Below are 24,993 nucleotides of genomic sequence, written 5' to 3' on the forward strand. Positions count from 1 at the left end.
CAAAGCAAACAATGAGAAAATAAATTTAGATTAAGGTATAACAATCTAATCACAGAATGGGTCAGGTTAGAAGGAACCACAGTGGGTTGTCTGGTCCAACCTCCCTGTTCAAGGAGAGTCATCCCAGAGCATTTGGCATAGGATTGTGTCCAGACAGCTCTTGAATATTTTCAGTGAGGGAGACTCCACAACTTCTCTGGGTAGCCTGTTCCAGTATGTGGTCACCTGCACAATAAAAACATTCTTCCTTGTGTTCAAGTGTAACTTCCTGTACATCAATCTCTGCCTGTTGCCTCTTGTTATATTGCTTGGCACCACTTTGAAGAGTCTGGCTCCATCTTCTTGGCAACCTCCCTTCAGACACTTATAGGCAAAGGTGAGGTCCCCTTTTAGTCGTCTCTTCTCGAGGCTGAATAGACTCAGCTCCCTCAGGCTGTCCTTGTAAGAGAGATGCTCTAATCCCCTAGTCATCTTTGTTGTCTTCTCTTTGACCTGTTCCAGGAGCTCCATGGAGCTCCAGGATCTCTCTCTTGTACTGAGGAGTCCAGAACTGGACAGAGCACTCCAGATGTGGCCTCACCTGGGCTGAATATATGGGCAGGATCACCTCCCTTGACCTGCTGGCAATGCTATTCCTAATGCAGGCCAGGATACCACTGGCCTTCTTGGCCACAAGAACACAATGGCCCATGCACAGCTTGTTTTCTGCCAGGACCTCCAGGTCCTTCTCCAAAGAGCTGCTTTCCAGAAGGTCACATCTGGTCTGTCCTGGTCCATGGGGTTATTCTTCCTCAGGCGCAGAACCCTGCAATTGCCTTTGTTGAATTTCAGACAGTTCCTCTCTATCCATCTCTTCAACCTTTTGAGGTCTCTCAGAAGGGGTGCCCAGCCTTCTGGGATATTGGCCACTCCTCCCAGCTTTGTGTCATCAGGGAACTTGCTGAGGAGGCATCTGCCTTTTCATCCAAGTCATTGATGAATAAGTTAAATACTGGATGCAGTTTTGAACCTTGGGAAACACCACTAGTAATAAGCCTCCAACTACACCCTGTGCCGCTGATTACAACCTTCTGGTTCAGCCAGGTCTCAATCCACCTCACTGTCCACTCATTCAACCCACACTTCCTGAATTTGCCTATGAAGATGTTGTGAGAGACAGTGTTGAAAGCCTTGCTGAAGTCAAAGTTGATAATATCTGCTGCTGTCATCCATCCTGATAGCTGTTTCATCGCAGAAGGCAATCAGGTTGGTCCAATGTGATTTACCATTAGTGAATCCATGCTTACTACTCCTGATCACCTTCTCATCATCCACATGGATAGAAATGATCTTTTTAATGAGGCCAGGGATTGAGGCGAGGCTCAATGTATGGGTCTTGATTCCCCACACTCTTTGCTAAAGAAGCTATGTGCATCTGTATGGGTCACACATTGGTTTATGTCGCATCAATCCACCCCACAGGTTCTGGAAAGAAGGCCTGACTAGCACAGATGGAAAAGGAGGGCAGGTAACCACAGATCCAGTAACATCCAGGTTTGAGAAATATGCAGGGGAGTAGGTCTGTTAACTAGCAGATGCATTTGAAAGAGACAAAAAGGTAGGTAAAGTTCATTTTTAATCAAAAGAGGAAAATGCCATGTGCAGCAAGGTAATTTGTGACACAAGACATCAAAAGCAAATACCATCAAGACAAAAACTAGTAGAACTAGGTTTTATGCTTCTTTAATGAGAGTAAAGAAGCAATGAATAGAAAATGAAAGATGTAAATATTTCTTATAAAACATTACTGGATAGGGCTAGAGAATTTGGAATTTGTTCAATAAGCCTAAAACCTGAGCAACAGAGTGCCAAACAGCACAGGACAAGAGAGAATAGTGTTCCATACAGAGGTTCCAAGAATTACTGGGTCAAGAAAAAGTGTGGATAGGTAAAAACACAACATGAAGATCTGGAGGAGTCCAAGCAAGTCCGAGGTCTCAGCAGATGGATGGAAGGATTCAAATATGTGTAACTGTCAGGGGAGTAACTGGACTGTGTCCAGACTGTTTTCAAATTAAGAGCCAAAAATCGAAATGATGAGTTCTCTGGTCTACCACTAAAGAAGGTAGCTTGCACCTTACAAAGCAAATTTTTCTTGGGAGTTAAAGGGATGAAATAATAACACCCATGGTTTTCAGAACTTTAGTAGACACCTTTCTTTCTAGACTGGTATTTTGACATTGATCATTTCATGTAACTATATTTCCTCCCATCTGTTTCTAGGCTGCGTGAGAATTTTTTCATGCAGACTAATTTCAATGTCCTGTCAAAATTAGATGCTGTTCCATACTATGTAAGTCACAGTATCACATTCAACAATTACCATTAATCTATTATTTTAGTAAGCAGGGATGGGTAGACGATGATGGTCCATTCTTCTAGTCTGATGACAAAATCATCTTTCTGGATTTTTTTTTTTTTGTCAATTTTACTTCTAGTAGCACAAAGTGAAGTCAATGGCTGCTTTTCGTGTGGGATGATACAGACTGAGGGCCCAGGTGCCTTGTCAGGCTTCCAAAATACCTGCCAGGCAGAAAATGAGACTGTGAGGAAGATGGAAAAATTAAGATATCCACCTTGATGACAGATCCTTCTGATTTAAAGATATAAGGGTCTGTATCTGTATACTATATTAGAAATGGAAGATATTTACCTTTGCTTGTGAAATTATGTTATCATCTGTGTTTTAGATAGTGAGCCACCTTCCAGTTCTGATCATTTAATGCATGCTTTATTCTATACTTAAAATGCAAATATCATTTTGGAACACAGTTTGGGGCTGTAGCAGGATGTGCTAACAATTTGTGTCTCAGATTAAATTTTTGGAAAATTACTTTGTAAAATAATTAGCAAGCTAAAGGGGAGACACGCTGCAGATTCACCATCAAGGTTAGAAGAGCTACGTTTATTGCAGTGAACAAAATGATCTTCAATATCTCAAATTTTCCTGGAGTCAAACATTCCTGTACCTGCAAATATACCGATAAGACAATTTCAACAGAAATTAATAGGAGTGCCATTGTAGAGAATCATGAAGTGAAACCAGATTTTTTTTTTGCTTCCAAAGTAACTTGTATCTGGTGGAAATATGGATACAACTGAGGATGAATGCTATATTCAGAGTATTCTCAAAATCAAAGTGCATCTTTGGTTTCACTGGTGGCAAGAGAAGTAGTGCAAGAACATAAGGTAGATTTTCTTAAACATCAAGGCACTATTTAATAATGTTTGGCAGAGGATAAAATTACTTTATAAATGATGTCTTGCAAGGCAAGTTAAAGAGTTTTTATGTATATATTCCTGAAGTTGTGTGTCTCAGTAATCAAAAGACCTTCCCTTTTGTTGAGCCCTGTAAGTTTGGGCTCAACGAAAGCATTTAATACTGTTAAATTTTTTATCTCGATATTTAAATACCTTCAGGATGGAGTGTCAGAAGAAGCAGCAGGTTGTCACATGGGAAAGGCCTCTCAGGACCCTGAGTCTTCACATTGGCTTAGAAACTCTGGGCATCTTCATTAAAAACAATATGATGGTTTAATAGGTGTCTGATTGTTTACAGACTAGCAGAAAATTTGCTCTTAAAAGTGACTGTATAAAATTATACTGTGTTGCTCAGTAGATGAATTCTATGTGTGAGTCACACCTGCCTGTACTGGTGATAATTTTTTCCCCCACATTATTGCCATTAGTCCTGCTGAGCTAACACAGCTCAGCTGTGAGACAGCAAACTGAGTGTCACCCACAGATTTGTTTGTTATGTTCCACTGACTTACACCTGCAAAACCCCATTGTAAGCTATGGGACCCTGCATTTTTAAAATGAGAACAGAATCTGAAGATATCAGGGGTTTTACTTGCTTGTGTAACCAGAGGCATAAGACTCAACCAGGGTTACACTGTGAACAGCTTACATATGACTTGTCCACTGAGTCTAAAGTACAAATCAAAGAAAAGCATTGCTGGTTTTATGCTACCACTTTTCATTGTGCTGCATACTAATAGAAAGTCTATTTACTGTCCTAATGCATATTTTTATGATTAAATTGGCTTACTTGGTTAATTAATTTTCTTCTTTACCTGTTAACATTGAATTTGCTAGGTTTGCCATTGAACAACTACTATCCTTCCATTTGTGACACTATTTTGTGTATATATGGACACAAAAGCATGGTTTTATAAGTGAACTGGCATACTTTACCTTTGGCAAAAATTATTTCACAATTTAATAGTGTATTCTGGTTCCTTTACTCTCTTATGTATGCACTGGTTTTACCTTCGAATCTTCCACAAGTTTTAAAAGTAGCTGCAGAGCAAACTGAAGGGTATCCCTTATCTTGAGCTGTCATGAACACTGACCACCAGTGATTGATGACTTCTGTGAACAACACACTTTAGAGTTTCTCATGTATTCTTCACTGAAAACAAGTTTCAAAAATCCCTGAACAATTTCTTTGCCTTCTCATAAATTTTATTGAGCAAATATGAATAGAGATTAATGGAGAGAACAAAAGTGGAAGAAGTGATGAAAAGGATGTATGTAGGAAAAAAATAAGCCAGCCACAAACTCCCAGAAGAGCAGAGGCACTATTGGACAATGGATTCAACAGGTAGGAATGTGTGGAAAGAGTATGGCTGAAGACACATAACAACGTTTGAAGATGTTTATAAACTAGAGACAGGTGGAGAATATAAATTCCATCAGTGAATCACTAGTGAGATTAGGAAGTAGAACCTTCTGTTCACTTCATAAAGTTTGAATTTAGTGATTTGAAATGTGTAGATCCTTCATTAATTTGACTAATCTGCTTGTGACTTTTCTTTGCAGAATTTCCTATTTGCGTTATTTTAACAAGGTAGCTTTCATGTATTTGTGAACAACATAACTATTTACTAAACTGTCATTGTGTTTAAATGACAGCTTGCACAATTTTGTAGGGAAAATGTACAGCAAAATAACATAAATAAGAGATTTTAGTTTCATGTGCAGAAGCAGTTACTGTCAGAAAAATATTTACTGAATTTAAAGATACATTTTCCTTTTAACAGATATAAAAGTTTTGGCACTGTCTATTAATGTACAAGCCTCAGAGCTTTACGAATAGGGATATAATTAATTATTTGTTTTCCCTTGGAACTACAGGATCCTGAATAATTAGAAATTGTACCTTTCTTTCAGTGCACAGAGTTGTGCTGATTTACACCAAGCTGCATAGAACTTCCCTAAGGGGACTTTGTTAAATGAAATGATCATTTTAAGGGACCACACAGAAGGTGCGAGACAAAAGTGAAAATGCCTTGAGTATAATGTTCTGAACATTACAATTGGTGACAGAAGGCCTATCAATGAGAGAGTAATCCTATAAAAATACAGAAAGATCAGATTGTTTGTTGAATTAGAATTGCTTTAATATGGATGCATGCAAGGGGATAGCAAAGGAGCTGGAAACTTTCCATCTGCTTTGTATACAAAGTGATTAGATGGTGATCACTTAGTCCAAGAGGATAGAAATGATGCACAATTCTGCCAGGATGTGACATGCAAATTGGATCAATTAAGCTTTGAGAGTGCTCAGACAATCTGGTAGAGAAGTTTACATGCTGTGTCAAGTGAAACTTAGCAAAGATCAGTCTTGGATGCTGGGGGCAAGTATTACAGTGATTTAAACTCTAATCTCCAAAAGTAATTCATTGTTTTCAGATTTAGTTATAAAATGGATCAGATGCTATAATAAAACAATCAGATACTATAATAAAAGATCCCTTAAGGAGATGTTTGATGATACACCAGAAGTATGACAGACAAATTAGTAGCAGTCGTTTAAGTTGGAACATTTGAGGTAGATTAAATTCAGATGACTGATCTTGTTTGCAGCTTACAGAATGCACAATTCTAGTAACTCCTGTGCCTTCATGTTCACCACAATGTTTCAGAAGCAGGGAGTGTTCTCATAAGTAGCTCACTGTGTGCACTATTTTCATTGAACCAAAGCTCACTAAGAAGGGGTTCAACAAGAAAATGGTCATTAGGTAAGAGTGGTGTAATTTCATCAGAGACCACCTAAGAATTTAAATTATGTATCCTTTTCACTGTCCTTTATAGTGTCAAAAGGACTTGTTGTTTCAGATAATCAGAGGGGTCTCTTTGGAAATTGAAATTTCTCAATATATGTGAAGTACTGCAACCTTCAGAAATAAGTTTTGAAAGAAGACATTAAAATTTTCAGTAGAATCCAGATAGCTTACAGAATTAGAAACAGGTATGCACAATTTGAATTTTAATGTCGATTCAGTAAGTATACATGACCAGTGTAAAATAATACCTTCCATTTCACTATTTTCTCAAAATTTGTTTATCAATGGCACATGCATTGACTGTATCACCATCATTCAATGGCAATGAGTAATAAATACAACAAAAATAGGGTGAAAACATGAATAACAGATGAAAAAATCTTGGATTGGCATCAGCATTGTACATGGCAAATCTCATATCCATGCTGGGTTTTTTTTTTAAATACAAGTGAATTTCAATCTTAACTCATAAATATCTTCTCACATCATTTGAAATGTCGAAATATGATTTAAGGAAACAAGGTATAATGATTGCATAGGAATTTGATGAGATTTTCTTTGTTAAATGAAACCCACCATCATAGAAAAAGGCACTAAGAGAGCACTGCCCTTTACGCAGAACTGTTAAAATCCTTCTAAGGTGGGAGAATTTACAATTAACCTAGTATTGTTCATGTTAAGGCAGTTTTTTATGGGTTTGAAATATGGATTATCCTCCCCCTCAAATATTTTCTGAAAACAAGCAGAAAACATGGGCATTAAACACATTTATTTCCCAGACCTTAATCCTATGGAGTTTAAATGCCTATCAAGATATGAATTACTATCTTGAGATCAGCCTGGTTATATCAGAAAGTCCTTGCAGGCCTGCAAGTTTGAATGGTTAAAAAAAAAACCTAGGGAGAAATCAAACCTCTTAACATATCTATTGACAAAGGATCACTTTAAATGATCTAAACAATTTCAAGCAGACTTTCAAGTGTCCATACTAACTGTGTGTACCCTGCTTCAGCTTGTTCTGAATACTGAACAGCTACAGTGTGAATTTATGTAATGATATCACTTAATCTTTCAATGCTGCTTCTTATAATTAGGCATATGTGGCACACGTTCATTAAAGCAATCTTCCTCTTTGAACAGGGGTTAAGGCTTTATTTCAGGAAGGTACTTAGGCATATGCTTAGTACCAGCTTTCATGACTGTTAAGAAAGTCCTGACACGATGCACATGGATAAGGATGATTTCCTAGTTAGGAAATTCTAAAACAGGTATAATTTGATGTAGCACCGGGTCAAATTTCCCTAGGTTTTGAAGTGAATTTTGAACAATGGGCTGTGGATTAACTAGCCGATATATATGGGTGGATGGATGGACTTGAGAAACACTTTTGGGTAAAAATCAATATGATAAACTACCTTCAGTGAAATATATAATAGTAGGGGAAAGAAAATAAAAATTGTCCTATAGTCTACTGAAAAAAAGGGTGTGTTATTTGTCATTCAGTGTTTTAACTTTACTTTTACCTTTACTGCAGTGTTAGAAAGGGGTCATAGTAGTTAAGGGAAAGCACTACAGAAATGTTAGGGTGTTTGATCAAGCCCAGACTCTAAGAGATTCTAAATGAAATGTAAACACACTAGCAACACTAACCTGTGTTTTATGTTAATAAATTAACCAAGGGATTCTTTTGCTCTTTTTTACCTGAACTCGTTTTAAGACACAAGATAAATGTCTACAGGAAGGTATCTAATACTCCACTTTATTTGGTCATAGTAGCAATGAAACTATAATGCTTTACTATAGATATTCATTGCTGCCCTTTTCATATGAAATAAATTACTCATTTCAAAATGCTATAGTAAAATTTTGTGTTCAAATTCTCTGTTCTTGACTTATTTCCATGACTCACTGTCAGCTCTGGGCAGTTGTGACTTTCTCCACCACATGCCTTCTGAGGTACTAGTTATGTCTGATGTGGGCATTGTATCAAAATCCTTATTTTGCACTTTAGGTATAGGAGTAGTCTCACTGATCTTGGTGAGAAGACTTATGGGATTAGATTTTTGAAAATGCTTTGGGAAATACCTGAGTGGTGTGAAACATTTTATAACATATAACCAATTTTTTCATGTGGAAAATTTAAAGTTTGCTATATATCTTTCACGAAAATCAGCATCAAGTATTGCATTTTTTAAAACATATAGAATTTTATAGACAAAGACAATAGTAATTTAGTTTTTAAGAAGCAAAACACAATAACACTGTTATCCTGACATCTGTATTATCATTTTTGTTAAAAATTAAAATTAGTATTTAGAACAACATGTGAATTCTGTTTTGTTCCGACATTTTTGTAAATATTAATTAACAAGTCCATTATTGTTTTCAGGAAATAATAGGTTAGTGAGTATGTGGACCCAGTTAACTGCATTTTTTCTGTATTGCAAATCTTTAATCATTAAAATGATCAGATCACGCTCTCTTCTGTAGTCCAGTACTTTATAAGCTTCTATGAACACATAACCCTAATTACTAACACTGCTTTACAGTTAAGTATTTTACCATTGTCTTCCAGTCTGTCAGGTTTCAGCACTTCCCACTAACACACAAGGTAAGATTATGACTTGATCTCTGGTAGCAGTAAACTTTCAAAAGCAAATTAAATGTGAGGAATTGATACAACATAAAACTAAAACAAAAACATACGAAAAAAGCTCTACACCCTCTGGGTGTCTATTCCTTGGTACTAATGTTCTTTGGAAGCAGGTTCCTATGAGAAAAATCATTATCAGCCAAGCAATGCTGAAAGCTATTTTGGATAGTTGAAGCAGAAAGAGGATAATCACTCTAAACTATAGATCAGTAGTTTGACAAAGAAGAGACAATATGAAAGGTATAATTTCCAATCTAAAACAAATACATTCAATATAAGTATGTATCTTATATCAGAAAATACTTTAATACCAAATTCATTTTTGTTCGTAAATTTGGTATTATTGATATGGTAGTCAAACAAGAAATGTGCATGATTATTTTTCCTGTGCAGTGCTGTTACAGACAATTCTATAGATTACAGAGTTAGAGATGAAAAAATAGATCCTCTAATGTGCTCTCATTTTCCATGGTTGAAATCCTAGGCCCAAATTATTATGGCTGAGTAGAAAAAGCATTATGGGAGAAACAACTTTCCAATCACCGTATTTGTATTCTAATTTCTTATTTCTGTTTTCAAGAACAGATAAAAAAGTAAAAGCATTAATTTTTCATTATTGAAGGTATATAAATTCTGTTACTGCTTTCCTTGTTTCATTTACCCTCTTTCCCTTCTTTCTGTGATAAAAGGGATAGTGCATTCATGCATTGTCTGGTCATAATAACTAACTAAAAAATAAACTAGCTATACTGAAATAACAATTAATAGAAGTATATACAGTGGTATAAGAAGAAAAAATCATATTACTATAGATATATATATTTGCACATCTGTGTATGTGTTTCATTCAAGAAAAATACATGCTCAAGGAACAGTTCTTTATTGTATGTGTGTTAATATTGTGCAAGCAGAGATTGTTTCGTGTGTAATGATGAAGTAATTTGAGAAGAAGAATGAGTGAAGTTTCTTGAAGGTTCTGTTTCTGTGAGCTGCTACACATACATAAACTTTTCAAGCTCGTGGACATCTGCTAGCTCAGAGATATTCTTCTATGAAGTATGCTGGGGTCTGAGGTGTGTTTGTTTGCCATGCTACATTTTTTAAGCCTGAACACTTTTGTAGAAGCCATATGTGGGGAATGCAGGGAGAAAGCATCCTTAACACAAGTTTATTGTGCTGCTGAAATAGAGTGTAGTGTCTTTAAGAGAATTTTGTCTTACAGCTTCAGTGATTCTTGGCAACAAAATAAATCAAGCCACTGGACCAGCAAATACGTTGGTTTAGTATATAATGCCAAGTTGTATGGTGCATTATGAATAGATATGGATCATGTGAAATGCTGTTGGCATGTCTGGAAGGGAACTTAGGCCCTTTCCTGGAGAAGAAGTAAGACCCAAAATAGAGCTAGTAAGAATAAACATTCAGGAATTTGTAAATAGAGTTTCACTGCAGTGGTATTTTCACATGATTTAATTGTTTTTTGAACTTCTATAAATGGAGTTTGAGTCACTGGCTTCTTTAATCAAAAATGAAATCTATTTGAGTAAAAACAAGCAGTTTTTGTATAAAAAGTCAGATGGAAAATCTGTTCTATGGCTTGGTTTGTCGATGCTATTTTGTTACTGAGATACTCAGAATGAGTACTCTAAGTAATAGACACTGATAGACTGACAGTAGTGTGGGGAAAAAAACAAACCACACCACCACCAAAAAAAACCCCAAAAAACAACCGAAAAACCCCACGCAAAGCTGAATATTGAAAAGCTCTATAAGGATTCCAATGTGTGTGTTTGCAAAGAGTGTGGTCTGTTTCCATTCTAGGAAGCTGATTTCTGAAAAGTTTGAAGTCTGTGCCTGGGGGGGAAGCAGGTCTCTTTTTTTCCAGTTCCTGTTATGAACATGTTATATTGTCTATAGGCTCTTGGTGGTGCTACAATACAGTATTGCTGTCCCCCCACCCCCCATAAATATTACGCAATTAGTACATGATGAGGCACAGTGTACAGATGGTTTTTACCTCCCAAAGCTGCCAAACTGTCTTTTTAAGAGAGTGAGTGACAAATAGTCATTTTGGAGAGTGACATGTCATGATGATGGCCCATTAAAACTCCTCAAGAATACTCAGCCAGCTACATATGCCCACTCAGCTCCATCCACAGCAGCAGCTGCTTCTGAGTTCCTCCTATAGCTGCAGTAAACTTAATGGGCTGGCTGCACAATTCCCTGTCGCCACAGGGCATTTTGTGTTCTTGTTAAAACTGGGGAGTGGAGAAGGCACAGATTTGTGAGTAAAGCAGCTGCAGAGACTGGAAAAGAAGAGGACAGAAAAGGAAGGGTACACGTGTGTGTGTGTGCGCGCACACATGTATGTGTGCACTTAAATCTATATGCATGTATAAAATCACTGTCTCTATAAAGAGCTACATTATATAAGTAAACAGGAAGAGAGAACACTACAGACAATATTAAGTATTATTAAAAGGGAAAAAAGATCATCAAAATGTGGCATGGATGCTTTTATCGCACCAAGTTTTCAGTATTTCTTATTAATTATTCAACTCACTAGCCTTTAGAAGACAGTATCAGTTATTCCTAGAGGAACTTTTCATCTGAACTTTGTCTTCAACCTAGAAGCCTTGAGGGCTTACTTAGATACTAACTGGAATATTATGAAGTGAAAGTTTTAGAATTTTAGTACTTCTAATTTGAATTTTGTTTGAATAATAACCGTCAAGGAAATAAAAAAGTTTCACTGTTCTCTTTCCTGTTTAACCCCCATTTTCAAAAGGTTGGCAAAATTAAATATTCACTTCACTTCATGTGGCTGAGGTGATAAGGTTATTATCCTTCTGAAGCACTGATGCACCACTCAAAAGTATAAGGGCTGCATAAAGGCTTTCACTAAACTCTTCCACCAATATTTCTTTGCATTTTATTGGGGAAACAACACTGAGGAAAGAGTGAATAGTAAGACCTAACTTCTTATTCCAAGTTTGGTGATGGGAGAGAATAAGTAAATAATAAAGATTCTTACTATTTTAATTTTTTAGGTGCAGAAACATGCATTCTTTAACAGAAAAGAAGGAGTTCAAAAACTGCATTAACAGGGGAAGAAAAGGATTGTTTGGGATTTTTTTAAAGAAAAATGCCTAGTTCATTCAAAGTAAGCTGACAGTTATGCTACTCTCCCTGCCCATTAGTCATGTTTATTTTGTTTGCTCCTCTGGTTTCAGGACTTTAAAATCAATGGCAATTTAAATTGCAATGTCTTTTTTTTTTTTTTCACCTCCAGAGTAGGTTGGTTTTTTTTTGGTACACTTGGAGTAGTAGTATTACACACCCTCAGTAAAATGACACTTGACCAGATTCAGGTAATCATCTTTTTAAATTCCTGTTGCATTAAGCATAGTATGAAAAAAACAGGCTGATAAAGTTATACAACATTACTCTCAAGTACTATTCTTGCACTTCAGAGCTATCCATGTTCTCATTCACTTTGGCTTTTGGTTTGTTAATATTTTTACTAACTTTTTTTTTTTAATGTTTTTCTTCTCTTCTCTGTTAAAAAAAAAAAATTATTTATTTTACCTCATCCTATGCTTTCTTAATAATGCCTGAATACCTTGATTGTAGATGGAGCTTTATTCTCACTGGCTTTATGCTGTTGAATATGAAGGTCTTGGAGGTTCAAATTACACCAAATGTCATACATTTGACTGCAGGAGGATTATTAAGGACAATCTGTGGCATGACAACTGATACTCCCAAAGGGATGTGCGTTGGTTTACCTTGAATGTGAAATGTGCTCATTTGATAGGTAACTTCTGATTACCTCATCGCATTTGCGGTGATCCTGGGCAGATATATATCTGCCTTGTGGTCATTCGTAGGGCTCTAGTATTACCTGTGTCAAAACAAAATATGATTCAGAGGCAGTCTGAGTTCAGGCAGCCTGTAAGGTCAGTGCTGAATGTGAAGAGATCTCTGAAATGTCCTGGACCTCAATTGTCTCAGAAGCTCTTAGGTCTTTGGTCAGCTCTGAGCACTCCAGAAACTGTTTTGGATATTTTAAATCAGCACAGAAGAGAAGTCTTGTCTAGGCTGGCTGCATTTTTAGTAACCCTGCTTTTTAGTAACCCTGCTCACCAACTGCTTGTGTTAGGTAAATATAACGTGGTTATACTGTGGTCTGCAGCATGAGACCTTGTTGTATTCCCACATGACTATCTCTGCACTTGCCTGACAAAGAGCAAGTCTGAAGGCAACAAAACAGTACATGAAACTGCCAGTACGTCAACATGGCAAATTGTGCCCACGGTGACACACTTGTCTGTGCTGGTTCCCTACTATACTGACAACACTGCTGAGACAAGGAAACTCTGGCAGCATTACAAGCATATTCCTTCTGTTCAAACTCTAATTAAAAGTCTTGGCCGTTTATATTGACTTGATCTCTTGTCCTTGGTATTACCTGTTATTCTGAAAGCGCAGAATGTAGACCAGTCTATTTCTTCTGAGCCTAGGCCTGTACTATAGTTTTACATAAATTAATAAAACCAAAAGCAAACAAAAGCCCTTCAGGAGCTCCTTTATCACTTTCTCAACATTTCTTGGAGAATAGACTTTTATAAGAAAATCATTACCTGCTGATAATACTTTCACTGGTGCCTGGGTATGAAGTCAATTATATGAATCACAAGCCTTTGCTGACATCAATAAAATGTTGAGGAATCTTTTTCTTTCCCACATGACTTCTGTAATGAGACTGAAAGATAAATTTAAAAAGATGTCTTTGGCTGTTGATACTGAAATATGGTTTCAGTTTACAAGAATGATAATTTCATGGCTCCCTCTGAAAACAATGATCCTATTAGTAGCTAATGTGTTTGTGAAACCCTTAGACATTGCAGAAATGTGGGATGTGTGCACATTAGATTTTACTGAAATTTTAACTCCTTTGTCTATGTTGAATTTTAAATATTAGTTATTATTTGCATTGAAATTGTTTCAAATCATCAGCACTGAACACTTAGTTATCCTGATAGTTGAGAAATGTAGTTGTTTAAAAATAAAAAATGTGAAAAAAAAAAGAAGAAAAAACCCCTATAAATCTCTAGTACTTTTTGAGTCATCACAAAACACATACAGTGATAATCTAAGAAGAAAGGGGATTTCAAAACTTTGTATGTGCAACCACAGTACCATAGTAAATATTGACTCCAAGAAAATCCAAGAATAGTAATGTTAAGAACCTGGCTGTTTTGACAACCAAAATTTAATAGAAATGGCCAAACTGCATTTTTGCTTCAAATCACCAGCTTTCTTTAATCTTTTATAAATTGCATGTTTAATCTTTATATACACTTCTTAAGTCTTCCCAGAAAGTAGGAGAGGGAGAAGGTGGCATGAAGGAAAAGAGTGTCTTCTTCCCACAATCTGTTCTCAGTTGTTTTGTGATAGTAAATTGTAGTTATAAAATGGACAAGAAGATTGCTTCTGGCTTGGAGTTATTTTTTTCTTTTTTTGTGGTTGTTTTTGATTCTTAGTGCCTCCTTGCTTTTTGTAAGGAGGCAGGAATAAAGGTTCCATATCACCAATAACTATGGATGCCTGCACAGGGCGTGAGGAGGAGGCAGTTTTCATTCCTCTTCTCCCTTTCTAGTTACTTTTGTAGAGAGAAAGGAAGGGATGCAGACAAAGCAACTGCTCCTTGAGAAAACTTTTCAGTTGTTCTGCAAAGGAGGGCACATTTCCTATGGGCTCAGGGAGCTATGAAGCTAGATTGTATTGAAGCATCTAATGTTTTCCCTGTACATCGCTTTCTCTCCATTACTTCTGTGATCCTGCTGGTATCAAAAAACCATCAGCTCCTCATGTTCTCCCTTCAATTTGCTTCTTCACCAATAGTCTATAAACTCTGCAATGAATCATTAACTATGCTGGCATAGGGAGAAACAAAAGCAAAGATAGGTCTTTAAGAAAGAGAAATCAGAGAAGAGAGGCATGTGAACACTGTGCCTGCTTTAAAGGAGCCTGAACTGAAAATCAGAAAAAGACCAAACCTCCCATTCAGACATATAAGAGATCAGTAGTGGCCAGATAATTTGCTTTTAATACTCTAAATGCTTTTATTAATGCAGTGCAGTATCTCTCCTTACTGAGAAAAATAAGTGTCCTTCTCTATTGGAATACCATGTTAGCATACTTTAATGGTAAGTGATACAAAATGATGTCATCTTTGGTTGTACAGATCTTAAGGTACAAATAGGCAATATCCAGAAACTATTGAGTATTGGGAATTTAGAAATGTTTTATTTAGGTTTCCCTAGATAATCACCACCCTAAAGGTCCACATAGACATAAATGAGTTAGGGGAGACCCTAGATTAACCTATTTTGCTGTAGGGCCAAAAAAATATGAGAAAAAAATTGGGTTTATTAGAAGAGTTAGGGTAATAACACCTTTGCTATTTAGTGAAGCTGATTGCTTCCTTCTCTTACATATATACAAACAGGTATTTTCTCAAACTGAAAGCCTAAAAAGATTAAGTGTCCTCTTTTTTAGGTTGAGTTCACAGTCAACAGAGGCCACTCAATAAATTATCTTCTAAAAAACAAAAAAAAGTGCACTTCTTATGTACATTGTCCCTCTGCCTCAACAAGGCTTATGTAGCTTTTATTGTTAGATCTGTTTACTGTCTGCTAATTTTCCTAGCACATCAAAAGTTATCCTCCTGGTAAAAAAAGCATCATCTCTCTAGAGGATTGTTGCTTCGCTTTCCTGTTCTTGTGTACTCTTGTACATGCAGGGATTACCCAAATCCAGAACTCTCAGAATCTTCATGTTAAATGTATGTGGAATGTAACAAAAAAGCTATAGGGTCAGTATATAAGAACTGGATCATGAATCTTATACTTTAAACAAGCCTAATTGATAGCCAAGGAAATGGGAGAGTCACCATCATGGAGGTCACCATCATGTGGAGGTGACAATGGATGAAAGTAATTGGAAACATAAAACTGTCTCCATCATTCCTCTTTCTGAAAACACAGGTTTTTATTTACAGTATCTGTGGCAAACTGATTCAGAAGGAAAAATTGCCTGGAATGACTCAGAATGGAATGAGATGAGATTTACCCAGTGAATCCTTGAATCCTCCATGTCTCTTGAAACAAGAATTTGAGACTAACTTTGCCTTGATCTTCTCTACTTCTAAAGTCATAGTCCCCATGGGCAACTACAGACAGAGCTGCAGTTCTGTCTCCTACATGAATGGCCCTGTAGAAAGTGGGAGGAGTGAAACACTAGCTAGCAGATGGTACTATCATAGATGCTTTCTGGAACCTTCCTGTAAAGTACAACTGTCCTGAGGACTAATGTAATTCTATATAATTGTTGCCAAATTAATAACAAGAACAAATAAATATCTCAGGTCTTATTACTTAATGCATTTCTTCTATTAAAAAGGGGGCAAAAAACCCCCCAAAACAACAACAAAACCAAACAAGAAAGCCCGACAACGAAAAAAAATGCGCAAAGTGTTTTCCAAAGCCAACATTATATGGAAAATTGTACTTCTCACTTCCTATGATGTTAAATTAAATAGCTGGAAGCACAGGCAGCTTGCAGTCATGTTTGGTAGTGGCAGAGCTGTGAATATGGTACAGGACATTCAAAAATTTTGTTCATAGTTGCAAAGCATTGATGCCACTTCATTAATGATTTTGAAGATTTTGAAGATCACTGTATGGAAGAATTATATTGTGTGAAACTGGAACAGAGGTGACATGAAAACTGTACCAAACTTCTCAATATTTTCAGCAAGGTACTTTTTTTTTGCATTGTTCTCTTGTACTGTACTTTTAAGTTTTCTCAGATCTCCTCTAAAATGCATATGAAAATGTTCAAAAAGCTCTTTAGAGTGCTTCCCACTGAATTGATTGTTCTATAGTGCCAAAGATAAACTAAATATTGAGCTATATCACCTTCCTGGGGTTAAGTAGGTAGAGAATGATGCATTACTAATTTGAGCATGGGCCAGAACAGTTTTTAAATGCTTAGTAGAACAAAGTTTTAATAAAAGATACAAAGAAGTTTGCAGTTCCAGAGCCTTAACCTTGGAATAACAAAGGTCCTCACTAATCACTTTACTAATCCATGCAGTAGCAGTTTTCTTACCAAGGCATCGTTCCAAAAAGTAGCTTCTGTTCAGCATTTCACTGCAGGTCACCAGCCACTGTAGTGTAATCCATGAGGAGATTTATGGACCTCGGAGTGGAACTCCTTAAAGAACAATGTGTTGTTAATCAGCAAGCCACTGAATGAGCAAATGGGAAATGCTGAAGTTACAGAATTTCTTCTTTCCCTGCGATGTGAAAGCCTTGTTCAGTGCATCTTCAAGGATTTACTGGCCTCTTCCCTGAAGGTCTACTTTTTTCTCAAAACAGTGCTGGTTAGTTACTCAGGATAGGGCTGGATGTGGATACAAGGTGAAAGGTAGGCTGTGCAGCCCTGCAGCTTGAGACCACTGTATGTGCTGATGGGCTCAGCTCCATCCTCCATGGGCAGTGCTCTGCTGCTCTCAGCAATTGAGATATGGAAAACTTCCTTCCTCTGCTTGAAGAGATCTACTTGTAAATCTCTAACATTCAGAAAACTGCTCTGCCCGATGAACTGCTCAGTGTGGTAGTGTCCTCTGCTTTTCTCTCACCCAGCACGTCCTTAAGTGTGCCAGAAGAGGTGGAACAGCCTTTACAGGGAGAATGTGAGAGTCTCAGCCACCACAGAAAGACCAGCTGGAATATGAGCTATGGAGAAAACAGAATCACTTAAGAAAGACGAAGGCATGGAATCTCTGTATCCCATAACCTCAGTTCTCGTGTAGTGGTGTTCAGCATTTCAGTCTAGACTATAGGATTCTGGCTATCTAGAGAAACCCACACAGTGCCTCTGTGGCACACAGGAGACTTATGCACCCTGAAGTAGGTATTAGAGAAAGAAAAGCGGAAAGAAAAAAAACATGAAACAAAATCAAGGACAAGTTAAACAGATTATTACTTGCACAGTCAACTGCTCCTCTGTAGGGAAGATGGATACTTCTTCTAGTCAAGTTTGACAAAGCATTGAGAGTCCCAGCTGCCAGATGTGTGAGTTAAACAGAGGTATGGTTGGTTTCATAAAGCCCAGCTATTGGGACTGAGGAATACGCAGTGCTGTGGATCTTGAACGAGCCCAAATGTGAGATACATTTTTACCTGCGCACAGTGTCAGCGTTGTTTATGCCTGAGTATGCAGAGAAGTACAGCTTTAAATATTCAGGGAACTCCACCAAAGAAATCTCAGGCTTGTTTAGGTGTCTCTGGATTTAGGTAGCAGCAGAATAAGGATAAACCGTATTTTGAAATAATTTGAAATAATTTAGCTAATCTGATTTAGATACCCTAGTTCTGTTTTTCTAATCCAGCCCAAAGCTCCAGATGCCATTTCTGTCTTAAAAGAGAGGAGTGCACTGTAATTGCATAAGTATGAGATATCCAAACAGTGTAAGTGAAATAATGTGTAAGAAATAGGCAGCCTTTTATCCAGCTGAGAAATTCAAAACTGAGCATGAATACTTCCCTACTGAAATGGGAAAAGATTTTGCAGCTGTGCTAAGTTATGCCCAAGATAACAATTTTCTGCATGTATTCTGGAAGTGAATACTGTCACAGTGATACTTCTAACAGAGAGAAAAAGCAGTTAGTGATGGAAATTGTGATGATATTGATGGCAGTGGACTTACCTCCAAACTCGGGATGACATGGAGTTAGGACAGCTACAAAGAAGATATGAGATAGAAAAATCCAAGCATATTTAACATTGTCTTCAGCTATTTACAAGTATGAATCCACTTTTAACAAACAAGAAAGTACTTTAAATTTTACTGATACTCTTCCCACTTGTACAGTATTAAATATATTACATGTATGTGTTACTATAACATGATATCCATATCAATTACATTCTTGATACAAGTTTGAGAAGTATGTAAGGGGTGTTTGTGTTCTGTAACAGGAATATGATACTCGAAGGACATAAAAGAGCTAGAAAACATGTGGAATCTTGCTCTGTAAGTTAAAATAGCTTGAGTGGCAAGGAAAAAACTTTTTTTCTGTAAATCTATCTTGCCATTCTAATGGAAGACACATTTGGACCTACCAAAGTATGTTTCTTGTGTGCCTGCTACAAGTAGTCCCAGGGAAACTGGCCCTGGCTTTCAGTGCTGTGTACTTCCAAAATTGCCAGGACACCTTGATCTTTCTCAGAGTCGGAATTTTTCTGGAATTAGATAATGGAAAGCAAGATATGGAAGTGAAGAATTGAAGTTACAGGTCCATCAGATAGTACTGAGCAATTTATCAACCAGTACATTTTACCTCATTTTGTAGAATCATAGGATATGCTGAGCTGGAAGGGACCCATCAGGATAATCACATCCAACCCCTGGCCCTGCACAGGAAACCCCAAGAGTGCCTGAGAGCTTCGTCTAAATGCTTCTTGAGCTCTGTCAATCTTGGTGCTGTGACCACTTCCCTGGGGAGCCTGTTCCAGTGCCCAACCACCCTCTGGGTGAAAAACTTTCCTGATATCCAACCTAAACATCCCCTGACTCAGCTTCATGGCATTCTCTTGAATGCTGTCGCTAGTCATGAGAGTGAAGAGATCAGTATCTGCCTTGCTACCTTCCCTCATGAGGAACATTTGACTGTTTTACTTCTCTCCACGGTAAACACTGAGAAAATATGTGAATACACACAGGAGCAAATGCACACTGATATTAAGTTTATCCTGACATTTGTTTGAAGTCTCACCCTTCAGGAGTAGGATGATAAGGTGAAGTGAACAATGTAGTTAAATTCAGGTAGGAATAAAGTGACGGTTATGATCATATGGGTACATGTGTTTGCCTATGTAAAAATCTAGCATGAGAAGAGTGAGATTGTTTGCAGGAAAGAATGAAGTTTTCTTGCTTAAAGGAGCAAGTTTACAGATTTGAATGGTCCCTCACATGCTGTGTGTGATAAACATTCAGCTTATCTTTCCAGGAACAATAAAATTTCATATACTCCTGCTCAACATAGGAATTATTTTTACATATCTCCATGCCACTGACTCTCTTGTAAGTTAATCTCATCTCTCATCAATTTTTCACCAGCTTCACTCTGATGTTGATAAAGGCGATGGTTCCATCAAATACATCTTGTCAGGCGAAGGGGCGAGTTCCATTTTCATTATTGATGAGAACACGGGGGATATTCATGCTACAAAGAGGCTGGATCGAGAAGAGCAGGCCTACTACACGCTCCGAGCACAAGCACTAGATAGGCTGACTAATAAACCCGTGGAGCCAGAGTCTGAGTTCGTCATTAAGATTCAGGACATCAATGACAATGAGCCAAAATTTCTGGATGGTCCCTACACTGCTGGAGTTCCTGAGATGTCTCCTGTGGGTAAGTGAAAAATACACTGTGGGTGTTGTGGGAAATTTGTTCCTATTGCCTTTTTAAAAGTTTCATTATTTTTTACTGTTTCACACTAAGCTACTTAATTATCTATGAGGCACCTGCAACAGTTAGATATTTCAAGACTTAACTGGAAATAACATGCTAGATTAAATATTTACCCTTTCAAAAATGTTGTGAAACTCAAATAGCTATGCAAGAATTCAGATAACCATTTCATGGTGTATTTCTCATTCCAGTGCCCAGAGGCTTTGTTTTATAATTCCCATTAACAGTAATAAGTTTCACACCTATGTTATGGTACTCAGAGGTGGTAATTTATAATTTCATTCAGATAGCGTCTGTTCACAAAAAACTCTTCAAATTTTCTGCTAGTGAATAGCATATTTTTGTTTCTAACTTTTGCACATTTTAGTAATAGTTTATTGGATATTTTTTCAAACACTGAAATCCCATTTTCTGTGGAATATATGCAAGCAGCAGGAACTGGGATACAATTTGACATAGCTCAAAGTTCTAGTGGAATCAGAGAAGAATGGATTTTAGAGGCTTCAGACCCTTTGTTGGAAATGAAGAAATGCTTATTTTTCCTGAGTTTGAATTAGGGAAGAATTTCAAAATCGAATCCACTATCTCCTCATTTTAAAGAGACAAAATGCTCATCCATTGTCAGGTGCCTCTGTTCCTTTGATAGCTGACTCTTTCAGACCAAATTAAGACTTTGCCCAGAGATGTTTTGGTAAATGTTATCTAAGATGAAATTATAAATGCAAACAAAAAAAAAAAAAGCACAAGAACTTAATTTAATTTACTAGAAATATGTATATGGGAAGGCTCACTTCAGCTTGAGAGAGTTCTCTGGTCATTGAAATAAATATTACCTTTGCTTGACTGATTTTAAACCATATTAAAATGTGGTACTCTTAGAGTAAGACTGCACATAAAATTTGCTATAGTTTCCTCAATATGATTTCCTGTGTTTTTGAATGTTAAACAATGCATCTAAACTGGAGCTAGAGAGAGAAAAAGAATCTTCCCTACCTAAGTGCCCTGCAGCAATGAGTAGTAAGCATTGCTTATATAGTTGAAACTCAGCTTAGGAGTCAATAGAAGATAAGTAAAAACATTGCTAATGCATTTTCTATACATTTATTTTACTAAGCAGTGGGCATAGACACTATTTCTCATTGATACTTGGCATTTGCTTATTGTCACTCAAGCACTATGTGGATGACTGAGGAGGCAATATTAGCCTTGGAAGAAAGACAGACACCACAGCTTTTGTGGAGTAACAGGAAGGAGATGAAGTTGTGATACATTGCTGAGAATGTATTACTTCCAAACTTTGAAAAAATCTAGACAACAGATAATCTAAGACTATAAAACCTAAATCATCCACTTCAAAAAATACGTTGTGTTAAAATATATATTTTTTTAAATTAAGTTGCCCTTTTGTTTTAGAATAAGATTATTTAAGTAAGATGTAGCTTGCAGCAACTATGAGGGGTTTTTTTCACTTTTGCCTATGAACTGAAAAGAAATTGTCTCCATATTTCTCTTTTGCATTTATTACCTCTGTCTTTTCTTGCACTGGCATATTGATGTACAGACAACTACTACAGATATCTGAGGTTTACCTACACTTACAAATCCATGCCTCTACTCCTACCTCTGCTCCATTTGTTCCAAAAATATATTGGAAATCAATCTATGGGGAGTGCAATGTGTGCAGTGGAGAATACAAGGACTGTTTTTCAAAATTAGCTGCTTTTGCATATTGTGTTGAATCTTTACATCATGAATGAGTAAAAGAAATTCTCTCCCATATGGACCATACAACACCAAATGTATTTTCAAATCAGGTGAAGTATTATGCAAAATTATTAACTGAGACTTGTGCACTCTCTGAGGTTTGTGTCAACTAAGGGTGGTTTCAGATTAATGAACTTCCTGAAACTGCACATTTTAAATGTCTTCATGATGAGTATCACACACCTACTGCATTGTTACAGAGTTAAGGATTACCATGAAATTCCTTTGTCACACTTTGTCGCACTTTGTCTTACATAGTTACAGCAATTCATACTTTATTCATATAACATAATTTTTAATTAATCACCTGGAGCTTCCATGAAATATTAAGGAGATACAAAGTATCTCTCTCCTATTTTGTTTAAAATTATATCCATGACAAGGATTTTTAATTGGATATTAAAAGAAATGAAAGAGATCATAGGATTATAAATCCAAATTAACTATAAGGCTAGAAAAACTATAACCTTTAACCTACAGGCTGGTTATGCAAGTATAATGGTTCTGTATTTTATTTGACAAATATTTTTGGACATTATCTAAGGCTAATTGAGGTCAATCTCTTCTTTTATTTGAAATGACTTCGGGTCAGGTTCAAATTATATTTGGGTCAGGCCCAATTATATTGATTATCCTGAACAGGGTAAATATCTTGATGGCTTGTAAATCTATTCATGGCAAAACCCCCAAAGATATGGCTTATCTGAAAATCATAAGGGTTTGTTTTTGTCATATTTTTTTAAAGTATGTCTGGTACTTAAAAAATTGAGTAGAATTATATTTCAAATAAAAACATACTGGTCTGTTTGAGTCATAGCCAAGGGAGTGGGAATGAGAATTCCAATGCCCAACACAGTATTGGTTTTTTAATCTTCTCTGATCTCTAGCCATATCAACAGCTTTGGTTGTTACCCACCACAACAAATATCTCTCTTGCCATGTTTATTACCCCTGGTTGAGATGGATAGAAATATCTGGATTCTATAACAAAGAAAAGAAAGCAAAAGCATTGTATCATGCTTAAATCTTTGATACAGTGTGTAGTCGGTTTTGAGAACCTGAATGAAGGGGAAGTGTCCCTCTCCAGGCACAAGCCACCTCTGCTTCCCTTTATCTGACCTTGCTGCTTAGCTGGGACCAGTCTTGAGTTTTGTCCCCAAGTGAAGGCAACATAACGAGGCTGTGGGAGGGGAGGGAGAAGGTGAAGAGGCTTCTGACTCTCCCCCTTCACACTCCTGGAGGGGAAAGGCTGTGGAGGCATTGCTGTGGGTAAGGGCCAGTGGCAGAAGCACAGAAATACCAGATGGTTCTGAGCAGAACTAGTCTGGATTTTTGCTCATAAGGATTAAGCAGGAATTATGGACAACTTGATAGCAAAGGTGTTTTAACGTTTTTCAGAGCAGCTGACACCATGTAGAAATGTGATGCCATCATGGATTTGTTTTGTGTGTTAGACATAGTACCCATTGTTAACTGATGTCAATTAATAATTTTAATAACTGACTGCCTTAAAGCTCTATTTTTAATTTGTTAATTTGGTTGAAATTCAACTGATACGAGTTTGTGCAGTTTCAAAATCAGGCATCTGTTACATTAATCTGGTTTTAGAAACCAGTTTTCTTTTGAATGATCTCACCAATATTAAAACAAGTCACAGAATCATTTCTCATAAAACATTATTTCAGAATTTGGGTAAAATATACTGCAAGTTACGAGCAAGCTTTCTAAAAATCTGTAGAGGTTTCTAAAACAATACCCTGGGAGATTCAAAATGGATCCCTTCAAAATAAAATCAAAATAAATTTCAGCAACCAGTTTAACTTTTTCTCTTCCTATCACAGAAAAGGTTAATCTCTACAGCATGTCAGGAACATTGTTGAGTCTTGACCTGGGTAAATTTAAGTACAAATAACATTCTAAATTCAAGGTCTTCTCTGCAAAGATCCTCCCATCCTTTTACATTAATATCAGTATAAATAGGTCAAGTTCTAAGATTACTGTAATTTTGTAATCTCTACCAATATATATTAAAGATTATGCTAAAAATTATCTTAAACTTTCTGGAAAATAAAACCAGAAATCTGTGCCAATCACACAGAATTAAGGCTGTTACTAACTACTACCAAAAAAAGAAATACGTGGAACACTTTGATAAGCAGCACAGATTTTTTCTCAGTACTTGCTACAATTGCTGAAAAAGTATATGAAATTCCTACCTGAAGAATTCTTTTAAATGAACTGATATCCAAACTTTGTTAAAAAGACATGACTGTAGAGAAAAATAATTGTAGATGAATCCATATCTAAAAGAGAAAGATATTTTTTAAATAAATAACCCATATTTATTTTTTCAACCCATATCAAATACACAAACTGGAAGAAATATTTCAAGTTGTAGTTGTGAAGCTGCAGTTTATATAAAGTCACTAATGAAAGTTTGGGGTAGGGTCGGTGTCCTGTCTGCACTTGTGCTCCCGGGCTCTGAACAATGGCGACTAAACAGGATTTATTGGAACACTCATTTTGTTGGATGGAGTAAAGGTGTGGTACCATTTGTTGATTGTCCATGTCACCTGTAAGTCCTAATCTTGGATGCTTGTATGACAGCTGACTGTCTGTATCAGAAGGTAAGGCAGAGCTTTTAGGAATACAAGGAAGACTTAGTTTCAGTGCAGGAACACAAATTCTGCTAAGATGATGTACTTGGAGCTATGATGCAACTAACCATTTTTCCTCACCCTTTAGATTTATTTGCTATCCATGAGTATCCCAACAGGTTTATGTTTTGGGGTTTTTTTTAAAAGGAGTTACATATTTTAATTTGACATCAATCCATTGCAGAAAGATTAGGACAGCAATACGCGGCAATTATCATACTCTGAAGGAATACCTGTTCTTCAAGAGCAATCTGCTTCTT

At 36.7% G+C, this 24,993-nt stretch overlaps 1 protein-coding gene across 2 annotated transcripts in view; it reads left to right on the top strand.

Annotated features, from left to right (window-relative positions):
- Positions 1-24,993, top strand: part of CDH7 (cadherin 7) — a 93,846-nt gene that overhangs the window by 21,181 nt on the left and 47,672 nt on the right. For both annotated transcript variants that reach the window (XM_042032223.1, XM_042032212.1), the window contains exon 3: positions 19,958-20,252. In XM_042032223.1, coding sequence (XP_041888157.1) covers positions 19,958-20,252 — 295 coding nt within the window. The remainder of the gene's footprint in view (positions 1-19,957; positions 20,253-24,993) is intronic.

This window comes from Corvus kubaryi, unplaced genomic scaffold (genome assembly GCF_017639235.1).
Source record: "Corvus kubaryi isolate FWS band 111438036 unplaced genomic scaffold, C.kubaryi_AGA036_p1.0 132, whole genome shotgun sequence".
Lineage (NCBI taxonomy): Eukaryota > Metazoa > Chordata > Aves > Passeriformes > Corvidae > Corvus > Corvus kubaryi.